A 24769-nucleotide genomic window follows, 5' to 3' on the forward strand; every position below is an offset into this window, starting at 1 on the left:
TCTTCCATTGCGCCTTTAATGTTTTAAAATGTCAGGCTATTGTTTGAAACATTGATCTAAATAAGACTTTTTTTTTTCTTCATTGTGGTATCGAGAATAGAATGTTTCTCAATATTGAAATGAAGTTTGGCATTTTAGTATCGTGACACTAGGACAAAGGATTTTCCTCAGTTTTTTTCTTTTATTTCTTTTTCTTTTACAAATGATTTCTATTCATTTTTTACATTGGTATAAATGTAAATAATATGAAACATTAAAATAAAGGTCTCCTAATTCAAGAAAACTCATCCATGAACTGTGTGTGAAAGGCGACTAAGCGCGTCAGCAGGTCCTCTATTTTGTCCCTTTTGGCCGTAATGCAAAATCTGCAAAAGAGTTGTTTATTATATGCAATTTGTGTGTATAAAGAATTCGATTAGATTTTTCATTCTCATATTTGTAGCATACCGTATGTGGTAGGTTCCATCTTTTTGTCCATACTCTGATCCAGGGGCGATACATGCACCGGTGTTTTCCAGAAGTCTGAGGCAGTAAAATGTATCTGGCTCCATTTTCAGCTCCTAATATCACAATGCATAATTCTGACATCAAGATTTGTAAAAGTATCTCTTGTATTTACTTCTAATATCACAAACCTAAGCCTGTTGGGACAATGTGCATATGACAGGTTAAACACATTTCACTAAAACTTGGGATTCTATTTAAGATATGGCTAAAAATTTTGCCCATTTTCCCCCTGTTTGACATTTTTGGGAAAGTGGATTTTGGGCAACTGTTCCCTAGCAACCATAAACCAGGGCCCTGCATTTTCAGTTATTGGAACTCGGCTTTACTCCCTGTAAACTTTTAGTTAGAATTTTAGAACTTTGATAAATATTTACAGCTGGTCTATCCCACCAAACAAGGTAATAATTACAACTTTAAACACTATAAACTTTGACTACAAACTATACAGTAATTTGATAATTCCATTATTATTTGGTGACAATCCATCAGATTCTATTGTATAATGTATTACATGATTTATTTTTTTGAGCAAGTGAAAATAAAGACGTCTAAATCAATTGTGTTTTTCTTTTGTGAATTTAAATCTTATGGCAAATGATTGTATTTCCAGTTTTATTTTTGCAGTGCCCTGACTTTCTAAATGGGCTTGTGGATCCTTAATATCAATGTTCTAACCTTTGCAGTACGAATTGCTTTTGATGGCAGGTTTAGTCTTGGAAATGCAAAGGCTCCACCCTCCACTGGCTGAGAGGAGACACCGGGCAGGCTGCTCAAAACCTCATGCACTCTTCTTACATTACCCGTGACTGTGGTTCGGATTTGTTGTGTCTCCTACAAAAAAAAAACAAGCCAAACTTAAGCATTTTTACCTTCCTAAATGACCAGTAATACAGTTTAATCATGCACTAACCACTGCGTAGAGGGAATAAGAAGGGTCTCCCGGTTGTGGAGGATTTGCCATCACACTCAGGGCAATCTGACTTGGAGTGGGAGTATTGTCTTTGGAGAATATGGTGAACACGTGCTTCATAACCGCTGGGTCCATGTTCACCAACTCAACATAACCACCTCGCAAGCCACACCTGGGTCGATACAATTAGAAAAATGTAAACGTGTCATTTAATTAAAGGTCTATTAATCTAATATAGAGGATCCCAAAATCTCAATACCAGAATCGCATAAATTGTATATAAATGTTATAATAAACACAATGATTTAATGCAATTTAATAAGGTTTAAACATATTTTGAATAGTTTATTTTAAAATTGATCAAAGTTTCAATCAGATACAAAATATTAAATTTAGATAATTGCATAAAGTGTCAAAGCAATTATCTTTTTCACCCCATTACACAACCAGTTTGGAAATCCTTGATTGAGCAGACATTGTGAATTAAAGTGAATTACAGATTTATATTATTATATTTTTCACGTTAATACCAGTAATAGGAAGGTAGTAATAATGCAGAAGTGGAAGAAGGAGTCAAGTAAAAGTATCACATTCAAAAACATACTTAAGTAAAGGTTTTGAAGTGCCTGTTTAAATATGTACATTAAGAGTAAAAACTAAAAGCATTTCATACAAGTTTTGACGCGATAAATGTGCTTAAAATGACAATTATTTTCTACTTTTCAGTCCAGTTCAAAAAAAGTATTTTCCACCACTAAGGAAGCCTGCGTAAATTCAGCCTGGAAGACCTAACTCCATCCATCTACGTCAAGGCCACCATGGAAGGACCCCTCTCCCCAGCGCCATCATCGCACTCAAGCGGGCGCCCGCCTGTCCGTCTGTGAGAGTCAGATCCCTCACTTCACCATGGACTCTCCCAGGTTTCTGCGCTTATCCCAAAGATGTTATGCAGTTTTTCCCGGCCAAGAAGTAGGGTGAAAGGTCAGGGGGCGTCTGTACCATGGCCCTCGCATCTGCTCCTCATCCCCATTCAACGCTCTCAAGTCGCTCCTCCCCGCTCCAATCGGCACCAGGCGGTCGCATTTAAGCCCTCAGGCAGATGGCTCGGCCGCTCAAACCGTACTGCGACCCACCGCCTCCCCAGCTCCTCCTCTACATTCCCCTTATCCTCTACCTTCTCTCCACATCTACCACCACCAGTCTCCAGGCTCCGGGGGGAGACATCGAATACAAATAGATCATGGAGTGCCCATGATTGCAACGTCTTCCGCCGGGGTCTGAGCGCCAAATAACTCACGTAATAAAGCTTGCTAAACAGTCCTTTCTCGTGGTCTCCGTGTCTCTCCAGGGTGAATTGTAAATGTCATGCCTGGTCAATCTGTGTTCAGACAGTGTAAAAATTAACCTGTTCAGAATGTACTGCACACCCTGTACAGAGCCCCACCGTGGTGTACATAACACTACATAAGCTCAAAGTAATATACTTATAATGATGCATTCAGAATAATACTGTGGTGCCAGTCTCCTGTTCTGTCAGGCTCCAATGAACACTCTTCAGACTCTTATTATAACTCTGAAGTATAAGGTCATCAGTCGCCTAAATGACACGATGAACTCTGTCATGGCAATGCTGCTGAATCCCATTAAAGCAAGGCATGGTTATTCAACAGGAAAGAATGTATTATTATGTATATTATATAAATCACAAAACAGTTTAAGACATAAAAGAGAAGAGTGCAAATTAAATCCATTCAGTCATATGCACAACTAAACAAAAGTGATTTTAGCTTATATATGAACATTGTCAGAGTAGAGGCCTGTCTCACATCTTAAGGAACTGTTACAGATTTTAGCTGCATAAAACTGAAATGCAGATTCACCATGTGTATCTTATCGACTCTAAATCAGGAAATGAATGAATGAATTAATGAATAATCATAATATACTGTAGTTCAAACGGAATACTAACTCTCCCAGGAAGCCTTTGGATGTAGAGTGAAACGACGCTAGCTCCACTGTGTTCGAAAAAGGTGGTCCCATCTCAGCCAGAACCCTCTTATAAGACACAAACTCTATGTTCTCCTTGTAAATACAGTCCTGATAAACCTGCAGATGAAATTGAATTTGCTCACATCAAATGTCACAAATGTACAAGTGTGTAACGGACAAACCTCATCGGCCAGTAGGAAGAGCCTCTTCTCTGACGCAAACCGAATCACGTCTTGGATAGATTTTCTACTTTGAACATGACCTGTCGTATAAATAAGTTTTTTTTTTGTCAATACAAATACTGCACTGTAAACTGTAAATGAGGCAATGTGATCTCAATATGTCTCAATAGATAGTCATTTCGTAAAAGATAAATGTTCTGGGTAAAGGGTGAATATTTTTAGTTGCAATTATCCATATTCTAAGTAACATTTTATTTATCAATTTATGGTATCAAAAAGAGAGATAAGCTCTAAATATCAAAGCTTTCCCCCCAAAATACTACGTTCTTGTTTTTATTAGCACTATTCCATAAAGAGATTTCAATTTGAATCTTACCTGATGGATTTCCAGGATTGATGATGTAAATGGCCACAGGATTACACATTGGTTTTGCAGCTTCCAGTGCTCGGTTCAGCTCCTCCACCTCCACCTTCCAGCCCTGCTCCTCGCTCAGGTAGTACGGCACGGACACACCTCCCAAACCCATCAGGGACATGATGGAAGTGACGTGAGTGGGCACTGGAGTCAGCACCCCCGACCTGACCGCCCCATCACCACCACCAGCACCACCACCACCATGCACCAGCAGGTTTAAAATGTTCTAAACAATAAGATTACATTTTAAGAATGATAGTTAGTGTGTAGTAAATGTGCAATCAGGGAAAGGTTATAAAGGAATTGCTTGAAACAGGACAAGAGAGAACAATAAATAAACAAAAACGAGAGACAAAGAGAATTAAGGCACAAGTCCAAAATAAAAGTCCCATTTAGTCCAAAGTCAGTCAAATTTGTCCATTTTCTGTATGACAGTTATAAAGCACAGATGTTTTTTTAAAGATTCACTCTCTTTGTCTTTTAAAATCGAATGAAAACTCCTGATTGAGACCAATTCTGGGAGATATACTCTGACTGGAGAAAGCTCCTCACATGAGGGTCAGACAAACCAAACAGATCAATGAGCGCAGGGCATAATGACCCTCCGCTCTGCGCCCCAGGGCACCCTAGTAGGGAGGTGCACAGCCACATATAACTTTATACACTAAAAGCATCCAATGTGTGAACCTCCTGGCACCTAAAGAAGGCCATCCAGCCTTGGTATAGAGTTCACAGTGATGGGTGAGCCTCCCCCAACCCGTTGAATCTCAGAGCACAGTGATACACAGTATCCAACAATTTACAATTTCAGACATTTGGCAGATGCATTTATTTATCGGGCATTGCTATAATCTAACAGAAGCCTAAACGTGTCCATTTCCAGATTTTCTTCAAGGGTATACTAAATACATTTTCAAAGTATTCCTTTGAACACTGGTTTACACTTTGTCAAATGTATGAGACATTAAAGCCTACCTGCAGTGCCCATTGAGAGCCGGGAGCAAGGAGGATGTTTTCAGGGTATGAGGGAACGCCACCATCCCGTCTGGTAATGAAGTCTGAAATCTCCCGAACCACCTGTGGAATGCCGGGTAGGTCTGTGTATGAGCCTGAAACAAAAGATATTTTGATGAGAAAAATACAACAACATATTATAAACAATTCCCTAACATGAAAAGCAAAGGTACAGTCATGTAATGAAATACTCTAAAATATATACATTTATGTAACTTTATTATAGTAATTGTATTTATTGTTACCGGTATTTCTACCACAGCTACATACTTACCTAAGCTGCCCCCCTGACACTCACTGAGCAGTGCTTTAGCTCTCTGTCTGGCATCTGCAGGAAGTCTATCGTTGTCCAAGAGCTGAGGGTACAAACATGCAGACAGCACCTAACACATGTGAAAATTAGTCTACTAAACATTAAACGTAAACAGATGAACTTGACAAGTGCGAGCAGAAGTCAGACCTGTCGGACAAATGTAAGAGGTTTAATCCCAGCACTTTGAGGATCGCCCCATATCAGGTTTATCAACTGTCTGAAGGACTTTTTCACACCCTGCACAAAAATGAAAGACAGTGTTTGAAGGTTCAGGCATAAATTGTAACAAAGTTAAGAGATGAATTTATGAAAGAAAAACAAAAACCTGTGTGAGCTCCTCTTCGATCTGCCCTGCTCTGAGGGCCACGACTGAGGACTGCAGAGGCTTGATGCTCCTCACACGGGGACTGATCTCCCGAAGAACACCACACATCTTGTTAGTCACAGTCTCTGCTTCTTTCACTGTGTGCTAGATGCTTTATAAATGTTATACCGTTGTGACCTTAGAAAATGATTCTTAACCTGAACTTGGATAGTCATTTTGGAGATTAATGTTTAACTTAACTGTGGATGTTCTTGAAGTATTTTAAAAAGAGGGATGGCATTTCAAACATTTCTGTTCATGAATGTTTTTTGATCAACTATAAATCAATTTACAAAATAAGAAAAGGGTTTGTCAAGTGCAGGATTGTTAACAACATCTTTTAATGTGAGACAATGCCAAATATTTAGAGGCAGAGTTTTCCAATGTTGACATCAATGGACGTTTCTGACTTTCCATCCATGGGTGCATTAAATTATAGTTTCATCTCGAGCTCCATTCATGGGTTTCTGGCTTCCTGATTTTGGTGAAGGATTTTGTGAATACCTTTCCTCATTCAAAATATATAATATTTTAAGTTGAATTGCTCTATTGCTATGATAACGGAGTCATGGCATCTTTGTATTTTTCTCAGAGGTTTGTAGATCATGGGTTTGACTTGTAGTGAACTGAAATATGTTTTCAATTTTGGTTCCTAGTCGGACATAAATAAAGGGTGTGCAGTAGTACTTCCTGTTTTGTTTTTCTTTCACTCTGTCTGCTCGGTTCGGGTAGACATGGGTCGCTCATCAGAACGTAGTGAAGACCGTACTGTCGACCCAGGACAACACGCTCTGTTGAAGGCCCGGAGGACCGTCTGATCCTCGGTCTTCAGCTGCGGGCTTCTGTTGCACCTGCGGCGGGACTGCGCTCCTGGTTCGGTTCGCCGCAGCAGAGTCATGGCTCTGAGCTCGGGATGGGCTCCCCCAGCCCCGCTGCCTGCCTCTCAGCAGGCTGTGTGCGGCGGCCCTGCTCCCGCTGCCTGCTGCAACACGGTACTCATGTCAGTGCGGGTTTCGGTGTGCCACTCCGGGATCCGGCCGCTGTGCCTTCCCGGGGCAGGGAGCGAGGCGCTCCGCCTGCAGCTCTCCATGGACCCGAGCCGTGCCGGAGAGTTCCGCCTGGCGCTGCGGGACACGAGCGGCAGCCGCAGCGTGGTGAGCTCCGCAAACATGTTTTCATATTCATTTACATGTGTCAGTTTTAGCTGGAAGGTTCTGAATCAACCTGATGCATCATGATGTCATATCGGCCTGTATCTCGCCATTTTAAGGTAGTCAAACATCACAACTTCACTGTGCCACAACAATGATCCCACAGGCAACAAACATCCACACATCCCCAAGTCACTGATGATCAGGGACATACCGTAATAGATGTTGGTTTGTAAGGCAGTATTCCTAACTTTAAACATATTCAGCCAATGTTCAGCCCTATTCAGCCATTGCCAACATGTCAATCATTTTTTTACTTTAATTTTCCCTTAAGCTGCATCACAAACACATAATATAGGCTAAAGGGTTACTATATATGGCATCATAATAATGACAGCTTGATGGACGAATTACTTTCTGTTACTGTTAAACCTTTTCTGATTCTGATTTAAAAGTGATTTTTATCTCAATGCTCAAACATCTGAGAGATTTACAAGTGAGACTCTTGCTCAGGAGAACCTTGCTGGAAAACTGTTCTGCTTTTAATTTTGTTTGTTGAATCTAAGAACCTGAACATAGGGAGTACAACACAACGTTGATTACCTTTTAAAAGATGTGTTTTTCTGCTTCATATCCTCCAGTTCATTGCAGAGTTTGACCTGCGCTCAGTGCAGTATGAGGTGAAGTCCCCTCGCTGTCATGAGATGCGCCTGGCCGCTCCACCCCATGACTGCATCCGCTTCAACTTCCGGTGTGACCGCGAGGCCGAAGAGTGGGCCACTGTGGTCATGTCCTCGCTCAGAGAGGCTCATAGAGGTACCTTCACCTTCAGAACATAGGGGAGAATAGAAACATTTATAATATAGCAATTGTGGTTTTGGAAATCTGCAAAATTAAAAAAACAAAATATATTGTCTATAATTTTATATGTAAACGGGCAGCAAATACTGCAGATTAAAAAAACAAACTTGCAATGTTGTATTTCACATATTCGTACACTGTATACTGTGATATTACACTGTGACACTGTGATATTTCTGCACTTTTTTTTTTTGTACGTTTAGCGATTCATTCATTCATTTCAATACTTTAACCTGAACATGACATTCACAGGCATGTTTTGGTATATTTCTGATGGGTTGCCATAAAAACGTTTAAATATTGTCACAAAATTATAATCTAGATTTGTCCATTGTTCCTAATGGAAGATGCTTAAAATCAACCTTTTTGGGGTTGCCATAGTTTAATGCTGTTTGTAAATGTTCATAAGCAACAACATTAATTCTGTTTTTTTCAAGTTCATGCATTTTCACCTGACTCATTTTGATTAATGCATCATCCACCATACAGGGCTGCCACGATAAAGCAACTAATTGTAACTAGTCGTGGTTTGATAATTGTAGTTATTATCTGGACTATGAAGACTCTTATACTTACATGAAAAGACCTTTTTATAACAAAGATAATACATGATATCTGATTTTCATTAATAATGCACTTTATTTGCAAATATGATCAGTCTAAAGGTTTCAGTCACCTTACTTCAAACTTTATTTGGTTGATAATGTACTTTAAAAAAGGCAGATTCTTTAAAAAGCAAGGTTGTTGTTACCTTTTAATTTATTGTGAGAAAATGAGGTTTAACAAGAAAGTCATTGGATTTAGTTTTCCCTTTTTAATTGAGTTTGTATTTTTTTTCAAAGTTCAAATTACCTCACAATGTGGTGTGTTTCATTCAGTATGCACAGTATTCCACCCATTATCATGAATATTGTACGATGACAAAAACATTTGTAGTTTCAGTTTCACATATAAACCCCAGTGACTCGGATGGTACGCAGACGGCAGTAGAGGCATTCACCTCAGCTCCCTCTCTCCCTCGCTCTGGTGGGTTCTTTGTTTGTTGTCGTGTTGTTTCTCAGATCTCATGATCCACTGACTTCTCTCCTCTTCTGCCACAGAGGAGCTGTGCCTGGAGCTAGCTAAAGCAATAGAAGCCGGGGACAGTCAAGCAGCGTCACAACACGCCTCAGCACTGGCACGACAGAAAGCAGAGCTCACCATCCAGCTCGCTCCAAACAACTACACAGACGGGGAAATTAAGTAAGAGGTCCAGGGCGGAGGTTCAGGTCGAATTGTTGAAAGATTTCTGTTTTAAGATTGTACTTCTTCCCCCCCAGTTTATCAGTGGTAGTCGAGGATGTGTCGTCGTCTTGCTGTGTCACAGTTAAAGTGTTCCCTTACATGACAGTGGCTGCTCTAAAACAACAGGTCAGTTCATCCAAAAGCACAATGTTCATTTGCTGTCTGATTAAAAAAAAAAAAAAAAACTTTAAAAACCTTCTTTATTGAGAAACCTATGATACTTACCTATGATGCCATGTGATGGCTTATGTACTATTCTAACATGATATTGGTGTACATAGTACATATGTGAAGTTGACAGCCTTTTATCTCCTGTAGGTATTCCTAGAGTATGGTTTTCACCCTCGGGTGCAGCGCTGGGTGATTGGCCAGTGCCTGTGCACAGACTCCAGGACTCTGGCCTCTTATGGGGTGCAGAAGGACGGGGACACAGCGTACCTGTACCTGATCTCTGCTCGACAGGCACGCATCACCAGACAGCTGTTCCAGCAGGACCTGGATAGCGCCCTCCTCGCCCCTCCACCTCCTCCAGGGAACGGCCCCATGTCCCAAGACCGCAGGGGCTACAGCACCCTGCCCACCAGGCTGCATAATAACCAAGGTAATGCCACCACACTTCTACAAATGCTTAATGCATTTACACAGTAACGTTCAGCTCAGACTGCACACAGTGCAGCTCCAGGAATCTGAATCAAACCTTAATTAAAAGCACAGAGAGTACTGTCCGGTGGTCTAGTGGTTAAGGCGGCAGCACACATGCCAGGCTCCATGTAGAGCCGGCCACACTGTCCGCTGCTCCAGATTATTTCTGTTGAGGTCAGTTTTGACTGGACACCGCAGCCTTCCACAGTAAATGATTAGTTACAGCGGGAGCCTGTGGGCTTCATGTGGGCTGCCCTCTGCATGAACACCGCTCCAACACAGCGCACCGGGTGTAGTCTGAGCAAGGTGTAATTATGTGTACATTTGTGCTACATTCAAGGATTTACAGTGCTTGTATTTGACACACTGTATACATGATTAGTATTTTTCATTAGCAGGAGGGTCAGGGCCAGGGGTCGACCTTAAAGATATCCTCGACTTTGAAAATCTACAAATAAATGACAAAACCAACAAAGCCAGTAAAACACAGGTAAGTTTAGAGATATGAAGTACTTTACTATGAAAATCTTCCTTTTACTTTGTTACTTTTGGTACTGGTGACTGAAGTAGCATAGTATCATAATCTCACATATTTCTCACTTGTAGCAAACCGAATGGGCCTGTCCCTTGTGCACGTTCATCAACAAGCCATCTCGCCCCGGCTGTGAGATCTGTGCCACAGCTCGCCCCGACACACACGCCCTTCAGGTGCCCCGTAATGGCCCGCCAAGGATTTACACTCCTATCAGCTTTCATATTAACATGCTTTATGTGTTGTACAGGATAAAGGAAGGCGAGACGAGCGAGCAGACGCTGGTTTAGGCAGCAGCTGACTGTCTGGTGGAATGTTCTTAAATGTGTATAATCTGATACCGAATGGGGGTTAACCTCTTATTGATTAACTCTAAAACTCACAAGGCTGCGTTCACTCTGTGCAAGCTGTACTGGTGCTTTTTATTTAGACAAAGGAGAGTGTAGCAAATTATTTTTTCTACAATGCATTTAGTGTAACGATCTTAAACCTTTTAATTAAAATGGGGTTCGATGTTTTCTGAAATAGTTCTACGAATCCATCAAAATTGGATTAGCAGTTGGCAAAGCGACACAAAATTCTTGGTTGTTTGTCCCGACTTGATTAATTCCCTGTAAAGAATCAAAAGAATTTGTGGCTGAGCTCAGCTGGTAAGTAAACGGAGCACACTACATTTTATTATATTTTAACTGCTAAACTCCTTTAGCATTTTTTCCCAATTTCCAAACCTCAAGAAGTTGGATTAATAATGTTTTTACTTATGTAGTTTTGCTTTTGAGGAGTGTTTCAATATCAAGTTAATCAAATATTTAAACTCAACCTAACTAAAATACTCAAGTCTGAAATTTGATGGTGCGCCATTTGACTTGAAATTGTGTTTGTCACTTGCTTGTTTCCATGGAGATTGCGTTTCTTGGAACGTTTACTTGTACCGCATTAAACTATTCGATTACATGTATAAAAACACTTTGAAAAATGTGCATTCTAACTGTGCACATGGATTGCCTCTCCACAAATCTGACTTGTTACGGTACTTGGCTCACTGGCAACCCTTTCTTGTCTTCTTAGATACGTTTAAAGACATAGTGCGGATCTTTCCAGGCAAAGCAATAACTTGTCCATGGAAACGAGCAGGTGGCAGAGCAGAAAAGTCACACAGCGCTCCGTCCAAACGGCACGTTGACCAGGTTCTTGCACTTTTGTGAACGCAGCCTGCCTTTATTTACACGGAGAGCACTGAGGGTCCGCGGGACACTGTAGGACACTGTAGCATGTAAGCCTTCATAGTCACATCACATGACGCCACCACGACCGCCCTGATTTTGCCAAGACTATTTATTTTTAGGCTTGTTTTGCTGCGGAGACGAAACACAAACGGCTTCTATTTATTTAACAGGGGGCGATTGATAAGTTGTCTTTGGAACTGGACGTTTGGTGGGACGTTTTGTGACATGAGGCGGTTGAAACTGAGTTGAGGGAAAAGCCTTGTACCAACTGCAGCTGGTGCCATTTAACCTTATTGAAAATGAATGCTTTTGGGGAGAGATGCGATAGTATGTTGTTTACAGGGTTCGTCAAGTGCTTTTAATTTTTATAACATTGTATTATGTGTATTATTTTTATGGAGATTGTGCAAAGGATGTACATTTTCACTGTTCATCTAATTTACTTGATTCTGTCTGAAAGGATCTGCTTCAGTACATAACGCTGTACAAAATTAGCAGAATAAACACAGTTCAACTATGATTATGAGCAGTTTCTTTTTTTAGTTATAGGGAGTTAGGATGGTAAAAGGTAAATATTGATACTAAATTGGATATGATCTGACCTTTTTAGCTTTATAATACTTGTCATATATACTAGTTCAGATAAAGAACTATTTTGCCTTAGTCTTGTGTTGTATTCAACCCATTCCTTGGTATAGATTTGGACATCTTAGTATAGTGACAGCACTTTTAGAAGTTAATCTAAATAGCCGAGTTTAGTCTAATCAGTGAGTTAGTGGGAAATGCTTGTCAATAAAACATTTTATTTGAACAATATAACAAATGTAAAAGGCGTTTGTCATATTGACTCACACAAACCTTCTCCCACAAGAAACAAAACAGTGCATTTCAAACAGAACATTAAATATTTCTTTAAAAGCCAAGCAACATTTGTAACATCGTTATTACTGATTTACCCTTCTTGGTTTAAAATGGTAAATCAGTGTCTGAGCTTTGGGATTGAGACATGGGATTGCATCTTCATTTGTTCATTTTTTACTGACTTTCCAACAGTTTAACCATCAACAGAATGTGAAAGAGTTGCCAAACATTCCAATTACGTCTGGTGTGAAACGTTTTGCTGAAAAATAATTTGTCTTTCAATCTTTGTTCAAAATTTAAACAGCACTTATTCAAAATGTAATCATTCAAATAAATATACAGTGTTTGGCCACACATACATCATAAAACCCTTTGATAAACACAATATTTAAAGGTGCACTGTATAAGTTTTCGGTTCTGCAGTCTGTTTGCTTGTCTCCATGGAGATTGCTTTACCTAGAATGTTCCAACCAAATCTATCTTGTATTTACTCAAAAACAGGTGTTTTTCTTGATAAAACATACATTTCACTTTGAAGGAAGTTGTCTCTCCACTGATCTATCTCCATGGAAACCAGAAGGATAAGAAAAGTGATGTGGTGCACCTTTAAGTACCGTACATACCTGTAGTGTCTCCAAAAGAAAGTAAGTTCCCTACATTCCTAAGTCCTTCAAATATCACTTGAGGGCACAATACTCTTGCATTAACTTAACAGATGCTTATAAACCACATTCACTCATATTATCCCTTGGGTCAAAAGTCATTTAAACCCTTTGAATAGGTTCAAAGCCCATAGAAGTCTTCTCAAAGCGGGCTCTAGTTCCAGAACAGGATGTTCCAGAAGAGCAGCCAGCAGGGGTAGACGAGCAAGGAGACGAGGGGGTAAACCAGGGAGCCGAACAGGGAGTGGTCCAGAATGCCCTGAGATATGACGGACAGGAAGAGCATCCAACCCTCCTGGAAGCTCACGGGCAGCTCCTGCAGCTCCTGGAAGAGGAAGACTGAGAAGAGCAGCGTGAAGGCCGGGCTGAGGAGGACCAGGATGAAGGCGGAGAGGACCCTGGGAGAAGATGAACTGAAGATTATTTACAACTGACGCTATTGACTATAATAAGGCACATGTACACCAAAACTAAAACCTATCCTAAAAGTCACATACTCTAATATTTGGTTTATAGCCTTGATTGCAGCACACATTGGTTGCGTTTTTGCTTGATGCCAATGATTTCCACATGGTTGTTTCAGAAATGAGAAGCCACTCACTGCAACAGTTGGGTTTAAATACGGTGTTGCAGTGAATCCAGGTGGTGACTTTCTATGATTCATAAACAGCACAGAAGGAGCCCTACGTATGACATCACAAAACTGAAAAATTCAGTTTTTTCTGAAGCTCTGAGAGGAGAGGAACAACTAAACAGGATTCATCAAACTAGCATGAATGGAGCTAAATAAACCTCCAGAGCGTTAGAACATGGTTAAAAGCTCATTGTGTCCTTTGAATGATGCTTACTTGGGGACATGAGGCGTGACAAAGGCTGCGATGGGCACCAGGGTGAGAGCCAGGATGAAGCCCAGAGAAAAGTTAATGAGAGCGGTGCAGCCCAGCAGCACGGCCAGGTACAGCACGGCCACCAGCTTCAGCACCCTCCAGCCCTGCTCCGTGCCCTCTCCAGACAGCAGCCTGCAACACAGCAACACAAACTACTCAGACGTGTGCTTAAAGGGAGCAGCAGGAGCAGCTTTAGAAACTTTAGATAAGTAGTTTAGATCAATCTTAAAGGAGACATATCATGCTTTTAGACCTTTAGTATTGACATTTTACAACCCTACGTGTATCACTTGGAGTATTCATTCATCAAGAGAAATTCTAACAAAGCAAAGGGACGTGGGAGGGGATAAGGGGCAGGTGAAAATGCAAACTTTCTGAGCACTCGAGCCTCAGTGGCAGAACAAAACAGAATTAACGCATGACATAACATGCGGGAATCAATACAATACAACTTTGAGTAAGATAATGAAGAAATGCTGTTGTAACAAGGGTTAAAAGCTCATTTAAGTTGATATTAGATAATATGTCCCCTTTAAGCAAGATTTGTTCAAGAGTGCAAACAGCAATACAACAAAGCTGGTCCATTTTAGTCTTTGACATTGTTTAAAAGCTGGAAACAACACTGAGGCAGGCGGTTACTCAACACATTTAAATAAAACAAAAAGTTATCAACCCCTTGTAGACTTTCTAGGGATATAGCATTAAAAAACGTGCATAAACCCCAGTAATGCATATTTGTTGTTATTTGTTCTTAAATTCATATTCAGTCAAACACACATTTACAATACGGACCTTATCAATGAACTGTAAGGGCATAAAAGAAAAGTACCATTTACTGTTAGAGATTTTTATTGAATTTATTTATTAAATTGAAATTGGTGATTGGTTAAAAGGTCAAATCTAAGGACTCCAGGGTTCATAGATTTTTTCTATTTTTTTTTTTAACAATTTAACAAAGGGTTTCTTTTTACAATTTCCTGTTGTCCGTTTGTTCTGTGAATAAATCCTAGGGTTAAAATTATCTTCAAAATACACAAATAAATCTAAGAAATCAGAGAGGAATTCACTTTCTAATATTCGTACCTGTGCGTGTTGTGCGGCAGAGCCAGGCCAGCCGTGTAAACCGCGATGGCCGTCAGCACCACAGCCTCAGTCTCCGACACTGGGAAGTGTTCCACGGCCACCTCCTGGAAGTGGATGGGGAGTGCATATAGAGCCACCCCGGTCACATGACTGATCACCAGAGGGGTCAACACGGACAGGACCCCCGGGTTGGACTGTAAATACCCAAAACAATGTAATATCACGTGTAAAAAGTATATATATGTTAAATAAATACAATCTTACTTGTTTGACGTGAGCCAGGCCATCTTCTGGGGGCGGGGGCGGAGCTGTAAGTTGAACCCAAAGATCTAAGGCCTGTTTGGCCGTTAAGGGCAGTAAACATTGAGCAGGTAATAAATATTTAATGATTCATGCATTTGAAACACTGACAGTCTAATGCAACATAATGAAGCTCACAGACACAATTAAATACTGTACATGCGAGTGTAAATTAGAGGTGCGCAATAAATATATTTTTCTTTTTATGTTGTTTTAGAAGAAGAAGATATGCTAAATTTGAATATTGAGTATATCATTATAGTAAAAATGCAACAGAAAGAGCTTAAAAATAAAAGTTGTTGTAAACTTTCAAATAAGAGTATATGGTAATATTTCTGCATGTTTGTCATTTGTTTTACCATCATTTCACATTAAAACATTTACAACTGATTCACATCAATACATTTACAACTGAGTGACAAAAAAATGTCGGACTACTTCATTTTTGTCAATATTGTCTGTAAAAATACTTGCCTAACTGTACTGTTACCTTTACTATTATGTGTCCTAGTACTACTGCATGTGCCCAGTTTAAAGGATACACGCATGAAGAGGATGGCGGCGAGCAGACCAAAGGCAGGCATGTAGTATCCGATGGAGACGAAATGAGACAGTGAAGGCATGAGGTAGAAGAAGTAGGACTGGTGAAGGCGTTCCAGGAGATTGTTCAGCTTTCGGTACATTCCTTCAAAAAGTCTAAAAAAGATCCATGAAGTATTAATTAGTATCAATGAAGAGATTGTTTAGTTTTTTTAGAAATGGGTTTGTTTAGGCAGTAGCTCGGTTGACTGTTTTGCCTGATTATTTTAATTAAAATTGATCAAAAAAATTTTAAAAAAAGTACAGAGACAGGGTGCAAAAAAAACTCGTAAAAGTAGCACATAAAGAATAAATAAATACAAATGTACTTCAAGGTACAAAAAGTATTTCACACAACTGTTAAATTGAGTGATTTTGAAAAAGAATAGTACTGATTTTAAGTCTTCAGGAGCCAATCAATTTATTAATTAAAGTTTCTGTTTGTATTTTTCTCAAAGCTGGGGCTTGAACTCAAAACCTTTAGGCATAAAGTTGTCATAAACATGCTAAAAATAACCCTTTAAAATCAAATATAGTACTTTTTACTTTTCAGTTCAGTTAAATTTACTTCTGTACATATACAGTACTTTTGTGTACTGTATGTGTAACTAATTTATGTCAAAAAGTGTACACTGACCTGCCAATAGTGGTCGCGTCCGTCTTGTATTGCCTGAAGCTGTTGACTCCTTTAATGGTGGCCGCCTCGATGTGGTAGCGCAGAAACAGACCGTGATCTCCCCAGGGCCGACCACTGGCCTGCTTCATCACCATCAGCATCATCGTCTGAACGGCGTGGCTATAGCCCGAGACACTGTCCCAGTCGTTCCTCTGCAACTAAGGACACATGCAAAGAGCTCAAACACAAGACCCGTTATAATTCTGTTTTTCGAAGCTGACGATGCATTACTTTCTACCTTTCCTTGTATGGTGCAAAGGACACCAATCTTCTGGCAAAAAGCATAGAAAAGGTTTGCCAAGTCCAGGTTGGGAAGCTGTCCATTCAGACCCTCTAATACAAGGTCGAGACTGGTCACAACATCGCTGCTCAGTTCCAGAGACAGAGCGGCTTGGATTGAACCACCACGGCCGTGTAGAGGAGACCAATCCATACCTGAAAGAGGCACGTCATTGTATATTGTGGTTAAAAATGTATGGTATTTCAGAGCTAGGCATATAGATTGTAAAAAATATATGAAGCATGAAGTATTTATGGATTGTATACCTGTTGTGTTGGTGTGGTGGTAACCCTCCAGCCATGCCTGCATGCCAATTAGATCATGCTCATTCACCAGGAAGATGATGTCCTTAGCCCAGTAAATCTGATCTGATAGTCACAACATGTAATCACATTAGCTCTCTATAAACAAATTATAATGTAAATAATCTGGATAAGGGAAGTGCAGTTTTCCACCACAACACAGACACTAATTTGGTCCAAGATCTTGGTAAAAGATGCAGATATTAAGTACACATGTATATAAAAGGTGCGGTGACTAACTGTCTAAATCAGACCGCTGTGTGCTGTTTGCATCTAATTATTAAGTATGTTATGGATTGCCTGAGCGTTGAAGGTCTACCACTGCTTCACTTTGCTCTAAATCATAACTGCGATGCACCGAAAAGGTCATAAGAGCTAGGAAGAATATTGACACATTTTGATTGCCATGACTCACTGTGTGTTTGTGGATGACTTACTTCTGAAGTAGTGTGCCAGTCCCAGCAGCAGCCCTACAGCCTGGTTGTTGTCTTCTCCTGGACTGCACGGAGCACTCAGCACCAGGGCTTCTGTCCGTGGAGCTCTGGGGGCTCGCAGGATTCCATACACATTTGTGCCTTTCACCATCTAGTTCAATTAAATGTATTATTACAAATTCTCAGTACGTTTTGGCATCTCGATATACTGAGCATAAATTAAGTGTTTTATTGACTGTATTATGCAATACACAGCTGTCAAATCAACTCACATATCGCTCCTTGTTCTCATCGGGGAAAGGGAGGGTGCGAGAGAATCTTTGGGTGAAAACTTCCAGCCCTCGAGCCTCCATTGTCTTCACCAGCCAATCCACTGGCATACCACTGGAGAAGATACATTATTCAGCACACATATACAACTGCCATTCTTCAACTAAAAAGTCACAAATAAATAGTTGTTAAGTAACATAAATATTGTGTGGTCCTTTGGTGAGGTTTAATTATAATGTAGAAGCTGTTGTACATTAATTAGTTGAAGCTGGAGCAAAAGAATAAATGCAATTACAATAACTTATGATTCAACATAATTAAAGCTTTCAGAGATCTTCACTATCATTACAACTATTGGGGAAATATTCTACAGCTTTGCACCAATATTAAAAGAACACAGTGCTGGATGTATAATCAGATGTTCTTTTCTCTTTCCTCACCCGGCTTTCCTCTTGTGAGCTGCGAACTCTCTGCCTGTGGCCAGAGCCCTCTCTCCAGCAGGGAAACGCTCCTCCACCATGGTGGAGCCCATGGCATTCTCCGACATGTATGTCCGAAGGGTGAAGGGCTCAAAAGCCAGGCCCATGAACCAGGCCACACCCGCCATGTAGCACACCACACTGAAAAGAGCATGTGAAATGGGATCATTCATTCATTAATTGTATTTATTTATACAGTGAAAACCCAATGAGAAAAGGTCTATTTTTCATGGATCCCCTGTTAAAACACAACACAAAATAAACAACAAACACAGGATACTAAAAACACAAATAAAACGTTCAATAAAATGAACCAATACAAAAAAACACAATTACACAAACAATATGAGATACAATTATATAAAACGAGTGCATTGGCACTGCGTGTAGTCCTTGACCAGTGCTTTAAAATCATTAAAAAGGCATAAAATTGTTTAGTTAAAGTCTCAATGTTTTGTTCCACAGGGAGGGAGCCAGGTTGATTAAAGCCTTTTTTCCCGTCTCTGTGTTGATATGACAGGACTGTAAGATAAAAATGCCCTGAGACCTCAAACGGCGAATACTTGAACTGATGTGCAATAAACTTGATAAATAATCAGGCAAAATGCCAACTAGAGCCTTATGCACAAACAAAAGGCAGTGCTGTTCTCTTCTTGCATCTAATGATTGGCATTCTACTTTAGAATATAATTCACAGTTCTGTATTCTTCTCCTGTAATGAACCTTAGAGCTGAACCTTAGAGCTGAACCTTAGAGCTGAACCTTAGAGCTGAACCTTAGAGCTGAATGACAAACCAAGTTCAGAGGTTTTAACACTGTTGATGTAGAATGCACATATATAACATCACCGAAAAGAACCGAAAGAAATGTAGCCTGGATTAATTGTTTCGTACAATTAAGAGGAAAACAGGTTTTATTTATAAAGAAGGCTTCGATATTGGCTTTGATATTATTCATCTCTTGTATGTCAGAAGGTGTACAATGTGGTTAGAAGCTTCTGCACATTGTAATGAATGCAAACCTACCATATGGGAGCGTTGAGGCGAGTGAGAAGAGTGATCAAAGCCCTTCTTCTGTTTGGGTCAGACAGGAGCCCCATGTTGGATCTAGTATTCAAAATAAAGTAAGCAAATCAGACTCCGCAATGCAAAATGTCTCCTTGTTGTTTACTGCCTTATAATACTGGCAGAATGTGGTTTTAGAACTGTCGCTCTACACTGTAATAGACTTTGTGCCACCATTCATTCACAGAAGTGGTTAGCTTGTCACCAGCATCAGCTTCAATTATTACACTTTCAAGCACGTATATATTTGTGAGGTCGGTGATTTATCTCTTAAACTATTGATTTAGTAGAAACATATAAGAAGACATACCTATTTAGACCGTACAGGAGGTGACATCCAGCTGTAGGAGATGGGCTTGGATCCTGAGCCTGATGCTGCTAGCGCTACCCGCCGCTGTTTCCTTGTTCCGGGGGGACAGAGAAACCTGACGGACCGGAAACAGAACCCGGACATAACGCCAACAACAAAGATGCTAAACATGTCGCAAAGGCAAACGCTTAGAGCTTTGGTGAATGACCGTCTGTCTGCGGCGGCTGAAGAAATATTTGTGCTGTTTGAAAGAATCATAGTGGACTATGAGCAGCAAGTGTGTATTTACAAAGAGGAGAGCCAGAGGAAACAAGGGCTCCTGGACTCGGCTTTAGCGGCTCTTGGAGGTTCGGGTTCTCAGATACAACACTCGTTTGGTTCTGGCCCCGCGCCGAAGAACCAGAAAATACAAGAGACTCCACAGATGGATGAAGAAGCAGCGGGACAGAGCGTCAGGCGGGAGTCCGAGCCCGTGCTCACGGTCCCGGAGTTTAGAGTCTGTGTGACAAGAGAGGGCTCCGTTTTTCACCAGAGACAAGCTGAGCACAGGCAAGAAACAGGGCAGGACGACACCAACACCGTGTCACAGCCTGGACACTTTTCTAACGCCGATGAAGACTGGGAATCTCCATTCAGCTGGTCAGTTGCTTTGATGAACGCGGAGACTAATGGACTTCACTACAACCAATTCCAGATCAGAAGCAGAAGCGCCGCAGTACTCAACTCAGGTCTGTCCAAGTACAAGACAACACCAGAGATGAACTCTGCTGGAAACAATGGACACATGTCTCTTATTAACCAAGGGACTGAAAAACCATTCAGCTGTTCTACCTGTAAGAAAACATTTACCAGAAAAAGTACTCTTAAGCTGCATATGAGAACGCACACAGGTGAAAAGCTATTCAGCTGTTCAATTTGTCAGAAAACCTTCACACGAAAGAGTTCCCTGGAGTCACATAGAAGGATCCACACAGGCGAAAAACCATTCAGCTGTTTCACCTGTAAGAAAACATTTGTTCGAAATAGTGCTCTTAAAATGCACATCAAAACTCATAAATACCTTATCTGCAAGCAAATAAGTCAACACGTTCCCTTGCAGTAGCTCTTACAGCTACTCAACCTGCATTCAACGTTCAAAAGGAAATGTGCACAATGAAACTTGGTTATTTATTCAGTATCTCAAAGAAACTAAATGAAGAAAAACATTGTTTGCTACTTGTAAATATGTTCAACTTACCAGATGATCAAGTTATTGTAGATTAAGTTTGACGTGGATCGCAATTGAGTTATTGCAACTATATATATATAACCGAATCTGTCAATGTTATGAAATATTTTGTATTCTTACTATTTAAATAGATTTACTCAAGTAAAAATACTTTGTAGTCATTTATTTATTACATAATTACAGGAATGCACTGATGTATTTACACTCTTGAACTTTACCATGTGTACACTTCAATGTTTTCTTATCTGTTGAAGTCATACTGATAAATTCAATTCATTTTTGTATGGGTTCTAGTGAAAACGGCATGTGTCTAAAATTCCTGATGTGATGCAAAATGGACAGACACAATGTAATAATGCAGCCAACACTCTTTAACCAGTTACACAAGGATTATGATGATGAATAACAAGTCCACGTTCTCCTGACAGTTACAACTCCATCAGTCTCTACTGAGCTCTGAGGCCTCTTGTAGATGTTGTCGCACAACCTCATCCAGCACTTTGCTCACACCTTTACAGGCCGTCATTGCAGCCTCCATCATGGCTTCCAGATGATCTTGATGCAGTCTGGCATCCATCTGAAGCAGGGCGATTTGTCCACCACGGGGCAGCAATGCTAAGGCCAGTGAGCTGATTCCTCCACTTTCTTCTGTGTAGCACAGGTCAGCGAGTGGAGTCTCGTCCACAAAGCCCACGGTGCAAGCACAAACGTAGTCCCGCATTGGGATCCCAGCATCAATCACTGCCAGAGTAGCAGCATTTACACACACACTGTAGTTTCCCCCATCGGACTGCAGGATCTGGAGGAATGTAAACAAGTTTAAAATGTATGAGTTGTGTTATTGTGATATAATCTGTAATTTGCGTAGTGTAGTGGAGTGTTTTAATCATAACTCACTAACTCTTCTTAACGTTGACCTGGGTTTAAGTCACCCCAGACTAGTCTGAGCAGAGGCCAAGTGAAGCCCTTTAGTCTCCCCGTGCAAAGTAATTATATTTGGTTAGAGTCCGAGTCGAGTCATTCTCATCTAAAACCGACCAGTCTAGCCCATTTAAGAATACTTTATTATTATTTACCAACTCATTGGGTACCGACTGAATTCTCAAAGCTGTAAACCCACTTAAACCTCAAGGTTTTGTACACTTTATTGTCCCCGTATGAAAATTTGTCCGAATCAGAAAAGTTGTATTGCCATTGTCATTGAACACAGTTCGCAAACATAGGAACTTTTTGTTTCTGCGTTAAGGTGCAACATGAAACCAAGAATAATAATAATAGCAACGTTTATGGTGTCAAATATGGCATGCATAATTTAAAGAATATATTAATAAAATAAGGTAAAAAATAAACCTGGTCTCAGTATGTACACAGATATTTTCACAAAAGAAATAGTGTAGAAAGTAAACAGTGCGTGAATAGTATTGGTTGAGTTTTTTTAAAGTGGCAGGTGTTAAGTGTTCATGAGTTCAACGGCAGAGGGAAAACTGTTCTTGTGGCGGGAGGTTCTGGTCCGGATGGACCATAGCCTCCTGCCTGAGGGGAGTGGCCTCCTGCCTGAGGGGAGTGGCCTCCTGCCTGAGGAGAGTGGCCTCCTGCCTGAGGGGAGTGGCCTCCTGCCTGAGGGGAGTGGCCTCCTGCCTGAGGGGAGTGGCCTCCTGCCTGAGGGGAGTGGCCTCCTGCCTGAGGGGAGTGGCCTCCTGCCTGAGGGGAGTGGCCTCCTGCCTGAGGGGAGTGCATTTTGTCCTTCAATGCCACTGTCATCCTCCAGTTTGAACCTCATGTCACCGGCCTCAGAAACTTACATGGCCGAGCCAAATCCCAAGTCATCAGTATTTAGATGTCAGTAGTACTTACTCCATTAATGTGTTCTTCAGTACATTTACTTGAGTATGTATTTGTACTTCTCAAGAGTAGTTTTCAAACACTCCACTTTTACTCTTAATATGCAGTAGTCCCTAATAAAAGTTTTGTTTTTTTCTTCCCACTATAAACCATTTATAAAAAGGTATTTATTTAGTCAATATGCTGCACTGTACTGAACCATGGTCATAGCCACTTAGTCTTTTTTTGTATTATTTTTTACTCTTCCTGCAAATTGGTTTTATTAATTTATGTCTATTTTTAAAATTATTCATATATTCTATGCTTCCATTCTCCTGCTGTTCTTAAACTGTGCATTGCAACTCTGAAAGTTCCCCATTGTGGGAAAATAAAAGGTTCTCTTTTCTTAAATATCTCAAAAAGCATTGTTTTTTTTTGACAATGTTGATTTATGATTACATTTCTCCCATTTTAGTGTGTATATATATATATATATATATATATATATATATATATATATATATATATATATATATATATATATATATATATATATATATATATATATATATATATATATATATATATTTTTTTTTTTTTTTTTAAATACAAGATTTGTGCAATATTGATTTCTTGAACCTATGTATGAATTGAATCTATGTCAGTCATTATATTGAAGTCGCCGCAGTGACTTGGAAATCCAGTCAGAAGTCTGGGCATGTGGAGCTCGAGTACTACATGTCTGACCTTGACAAAGATGTCGATCTGGGAGCGTGGGTAGAGCTGGGTCAGGATTGCCGCTTCAAAAGTCTGTTTTAGATGGAGGCTCATTTCTGTGGACTTCTTGTCTCCGTGAGGTCTCCGCTTTCTCTCTGCTGTGCTGAATGTGGCCATGCTGTACTGACAGTTGATAACAGCACGGTCGTGAAGAGTGCGACTCCGGGACCCTCTCATCTGGAACACAAGAAAAGGTAAGAGAAAAATGGAAATGCCATCAATGTTTCTCAAACTATACTCAGGCTGTTTTATTTAAATCAAATCTATTATTTTTTTTGTCCTGGTTTGGAAAGATAATTATTTAGAAGTGTTTTTGTCCATGGATTAGTCTATTTTTAGACCATGTATAAGCTTAATGTATACTTGATTTATTCCTGGTCACTGGTAATTTACATATTTACATGAAGGACAAACTATGTACTGGGATCCCTCCAGCTAAATGTATGCAATAAAGCAACATAGAAATGTAAGTACAGTATCGGAAGTATTTTCAACTTTTTAGAATTTACATAAATCCAACATAATGACTCAAGTGTAGAAAGAATACTAAACTCTGACATTTCTTTATTCGGTGTGTGATGCTGTAGCTTATGCGGCTAAGCTAACCGTGCTACTTACTTCATGAGGGCCGTAAACAACAGCCAGAGCTTTGGTGTTTCCCTGCTCTATATAAGCCGAGCCGTCCGCCTGAGCAAACACTCCCATCCGGGCTTGGACCTTCCGCAGCTCGGTAGCTTTTCTTCCATCCAGGCGGTATCCCTGGTCCGACAGCAGCTCCAGACCCGCCATGATTCCAAATGGCCCACGTGGGCTGCAAAACTACATTACCCACAAGTCAGTTCGTAACCACGGCCAGGTGCGCGGCACCTTTAGGAAAGTATTTATTTGCTGGACAATTATCACAATATCTGCATTTCCTCAGACGTAGGTTCTATAGCAAAAGAAAACTTAACCTGGACTAAAATTTTTTTTTTTTTTTTAACGTATGAATATATTTCGCTACTCATAGCTCCTTCAGTTTATCCGGAAGGGAGTCACTGCCTTATATCTGTTTTAAGGGAGGAACAAACTACACTGAAACTAAAGAGGTCAAAAAGGCATATGTTTCTCTCCAGGAAACACAATCCATATCTCTGAACAGAAATTGGGCTTTTAGGTACAATCTGTAATTTCCAACTCCACCCTCAAACCCAAAACCAAGAAAACAATCAGAGGACACCAATAGAAGTTAGATGAATCATTAGTTGAAACATTATGCAAAATATGACCCAGGTGAAAGTTCACACCTAGAGTAGAGAGACAGGCTTGACTATACATTGTACTGTAAACAACAAGGGTGTGTTCTCTTCAGATAGATACCAAGCAG

At 40.3% G+C, this 24769-nt stretch overlaps 4 protein-coding genes across 6 annotated transcripts; 1 reads left to right on the plus strand and 3 right to left on the minus strand.

The window, feature by feature from the left end:
* Positions 1-225: 225 nt before the first annotated feature.
* Positions 226-5779, minus strand: LOC140356569 (alanine aminotransferase 2-like). The gene is made up of 11 exons (XM_072441600.1): positions 5656-5779; positions 5478-5567; positions 5292-5400; positions 4979-5112; positions 3965-4229; positions 3589-3668; positions 3387-3523; positions 1418-1589; positions 1183-1338; positions 448-560; positions 226-365 (listed from the first exon to the last, which is right to left on the minus strand). Exons 1-11 carry the CDS (start codon positions 5761-5763, stop codon positions 275-277), a joined length of 1455 nt encoding a protein of 484 aa, XP_072297701.1. The 5' UTR covers positions 5764-5779; the 3' UTR covers positions 226-274.
* Positions 5780-6370: 591 nt separating this feature from the next.
* sharpin (SHANK-associated RH domain interacting protein) lies at positions 6371-11910 on the plus strand. 3 transcript variants are annotated; one of them, XM_072441623.1, is made up of 9 exons: positions 6371-6848; positions 7487-7661; positions 8643-8732; positions 8807-8948; positions 9026-9116; positions 9309-9591; positions 10028-10122; positions 10239-10340; positions 10415-11910. In XM_072441623.1, the coding sequence occupies exons 1-9, from the start codon at positions 6591-6593 to the stop codon at positions 10463-10465; spliced, it is 1287 nt and encodes a 428-aa protein (XP_072297724.1). In that variant the 5' UTR covers positions 6371-6590; the 3' UTR covers positions 10466-11910. The 3 variants fall into 3 exon arrangements, with proteins under 3 accessions (XP_072297724.1, XP_072297726.1, XP_072297725.1); XM_072441625.1 differs by having other exon boundaries at positions 8649-8732; XM_072441624.1 differs by having other exon boundaries at positions 6372-6848; positions 10031-10122.
* Positions 11911-12288: 378 nt separating this feature from the next.
* Positions 12289-19714, minus strand: gpaa1 (glycosylphosphatidylinositol anchor attachment 1). Its single transcript, XM_072441601.1, has 13 exons — positions 19578-19714; positions 19229-19309; positions 18165-18344; positions 17727-17838; positions 17458-17605; positions 16985-17086; positions 16677-16873; positions 16400-16596; positions 15726-15879; positions 15148-15219; positions 14884-15077; positions 13762-13932; positions 12289-13311 (listed from the first exon to the last, which is right to left on the minus strand). Exons 2-13 carry the CDS (start codon positions 19300-19302, stop codon positions 13068-13070), a joined length of 1845 nt encoding a protein of 614 aa, XP_072297702.1. The 5' UTR covers positions 19303-19309; positions 19578-19714; the 3' UTR covers positions 12289-13067.
* A 1428-nt stretch (positions 19715-21142) lies between these two features.
* Positions 21143-24243, minus strand: exosc4 (exosome component 4). Its single transcript, XM_072441603.1, has 3 exons — positions 24022-24243; positions 23374-23580; positions 21143-21604 (listed from the first exon to the last, which is right to left on the minus strand). The coding sequence occupies exons 1-3, from the start codon at positions 24190-24192 to the stop codon at positions 21245-21247; spliced, it is 738 nt and encodes a 245-aa protein (XP_072297704.1). The 5' UTR covers positions 24193-24243; the 3' UTR covers positions 21143-21244.
* Positions 24244-24769: the final 526 nt, after the last annotated feature.

Source organism: Eucyclogobius newberryi, unplaced genomic scaffold (genome assembly GCF_026437365.1).
Source record: "Eucyclogobius newberryi isolate DKJ021-1_F unplaced genomic scaffold, fEucNew1.0.hap1 SCAF_12, whole genome shotgun sequence".
NCBI lineage: Eukaryota > Metazoa > Chordata > Actinopteri > Gobiiformes > Gobiidae > Eucyclogobius > Eucyclogobius newberryi.

Excerpts from the sequence above, each read along its gene's own strand:
- LOC140356569 (XM_072441600.1), bottom strand. The coding sequence starts at position 5,763 with ATGTGTGGTGTTCTTCGGGAGATCAGTCCCCGTGTGAGGAGCATCAAG. Across the intron at positions 5,113-5,291 it reads GTGTCAGGGGGGCAGCTTAG|GCTCATACACAGACCTACCC; the intron begins GTAAGTATGTAG and ends CTTTTGTTTCAG. Across the intron at positions 4,230-4,978 it reads GCTCTCAATGGGCACTGCAG|AACATTTTAAACCTGCTGGT; the intron begins GTAGGCTTTAAT and ends CTTATTGTTTAG.
- sharpin (XM_072441623.1), top strand. The coding sequence starts at position 6,591 with ATGGCTCTGAGCTCGGGATGGGCTCCCCCAGCCCCGCTGCCTGCCTCT. Across the intron at positions 9,592-10,027 it reads CAGGCTGCATAATAACCAAG|CAGGAGGGTCAGGGCCAGGG; the intron begins GTAATGCCACCA and ends ATTTTTCATTAG. Across the intron at positions 10,341-10,414 it reads CCGACACACACGCCCTTCAG|GATAAAGGAAGGCGAGACGA; the intron begins GTGCCCCGTAAT and ends TGTGTTGTACAG.
- gpaa1 (XM_072441601.1), bottom strand. The coding sequence starts at position 19,302 with ATGGGGCTCCTGTCTGACCCAAACAGAAGAAGGGCTTTGATCACTCTT. Across the intron at positions 16,597-16,676 it reads TTTGCACCATACAAGGAAAG|TTGCAGAGGAACGACTGGGA; the intron begins GTAGAAAGTAAT and ends ATGTGTCCTTAG. Across the intron at positions 13,933-14,883 it reads CTGCCGCACAACACGCACAG|GCTGCTGTCTGGAGAGGGCA; the intron begins GTACGAATATTA and ends GCTGTGTTGCAG.
- exosc4 (XM_072441603.1), bottom strand. The coding sequence starts at position 24,192 with ATGGCGGGTCTGGAGCTGCTGTCGGACCAGGGATACCGCCTGGATGGA. Across the intron at positions 23,581-24,021 it reads TTGTTTACGGCCCTCATGAA|ATGAGAGGGTCCCGGAGTCG; the intron begins GTAAGTAGCACG and ends CTTGTGTTCCAG. Across the intron at positions 21,605-23,373 it reads AGATCGACATCTTTGTCAAG|ATCCTGCAGTCCGATGGGGG; the intron begins GTCAGACATGTA and ends ACATTCCTCCAG.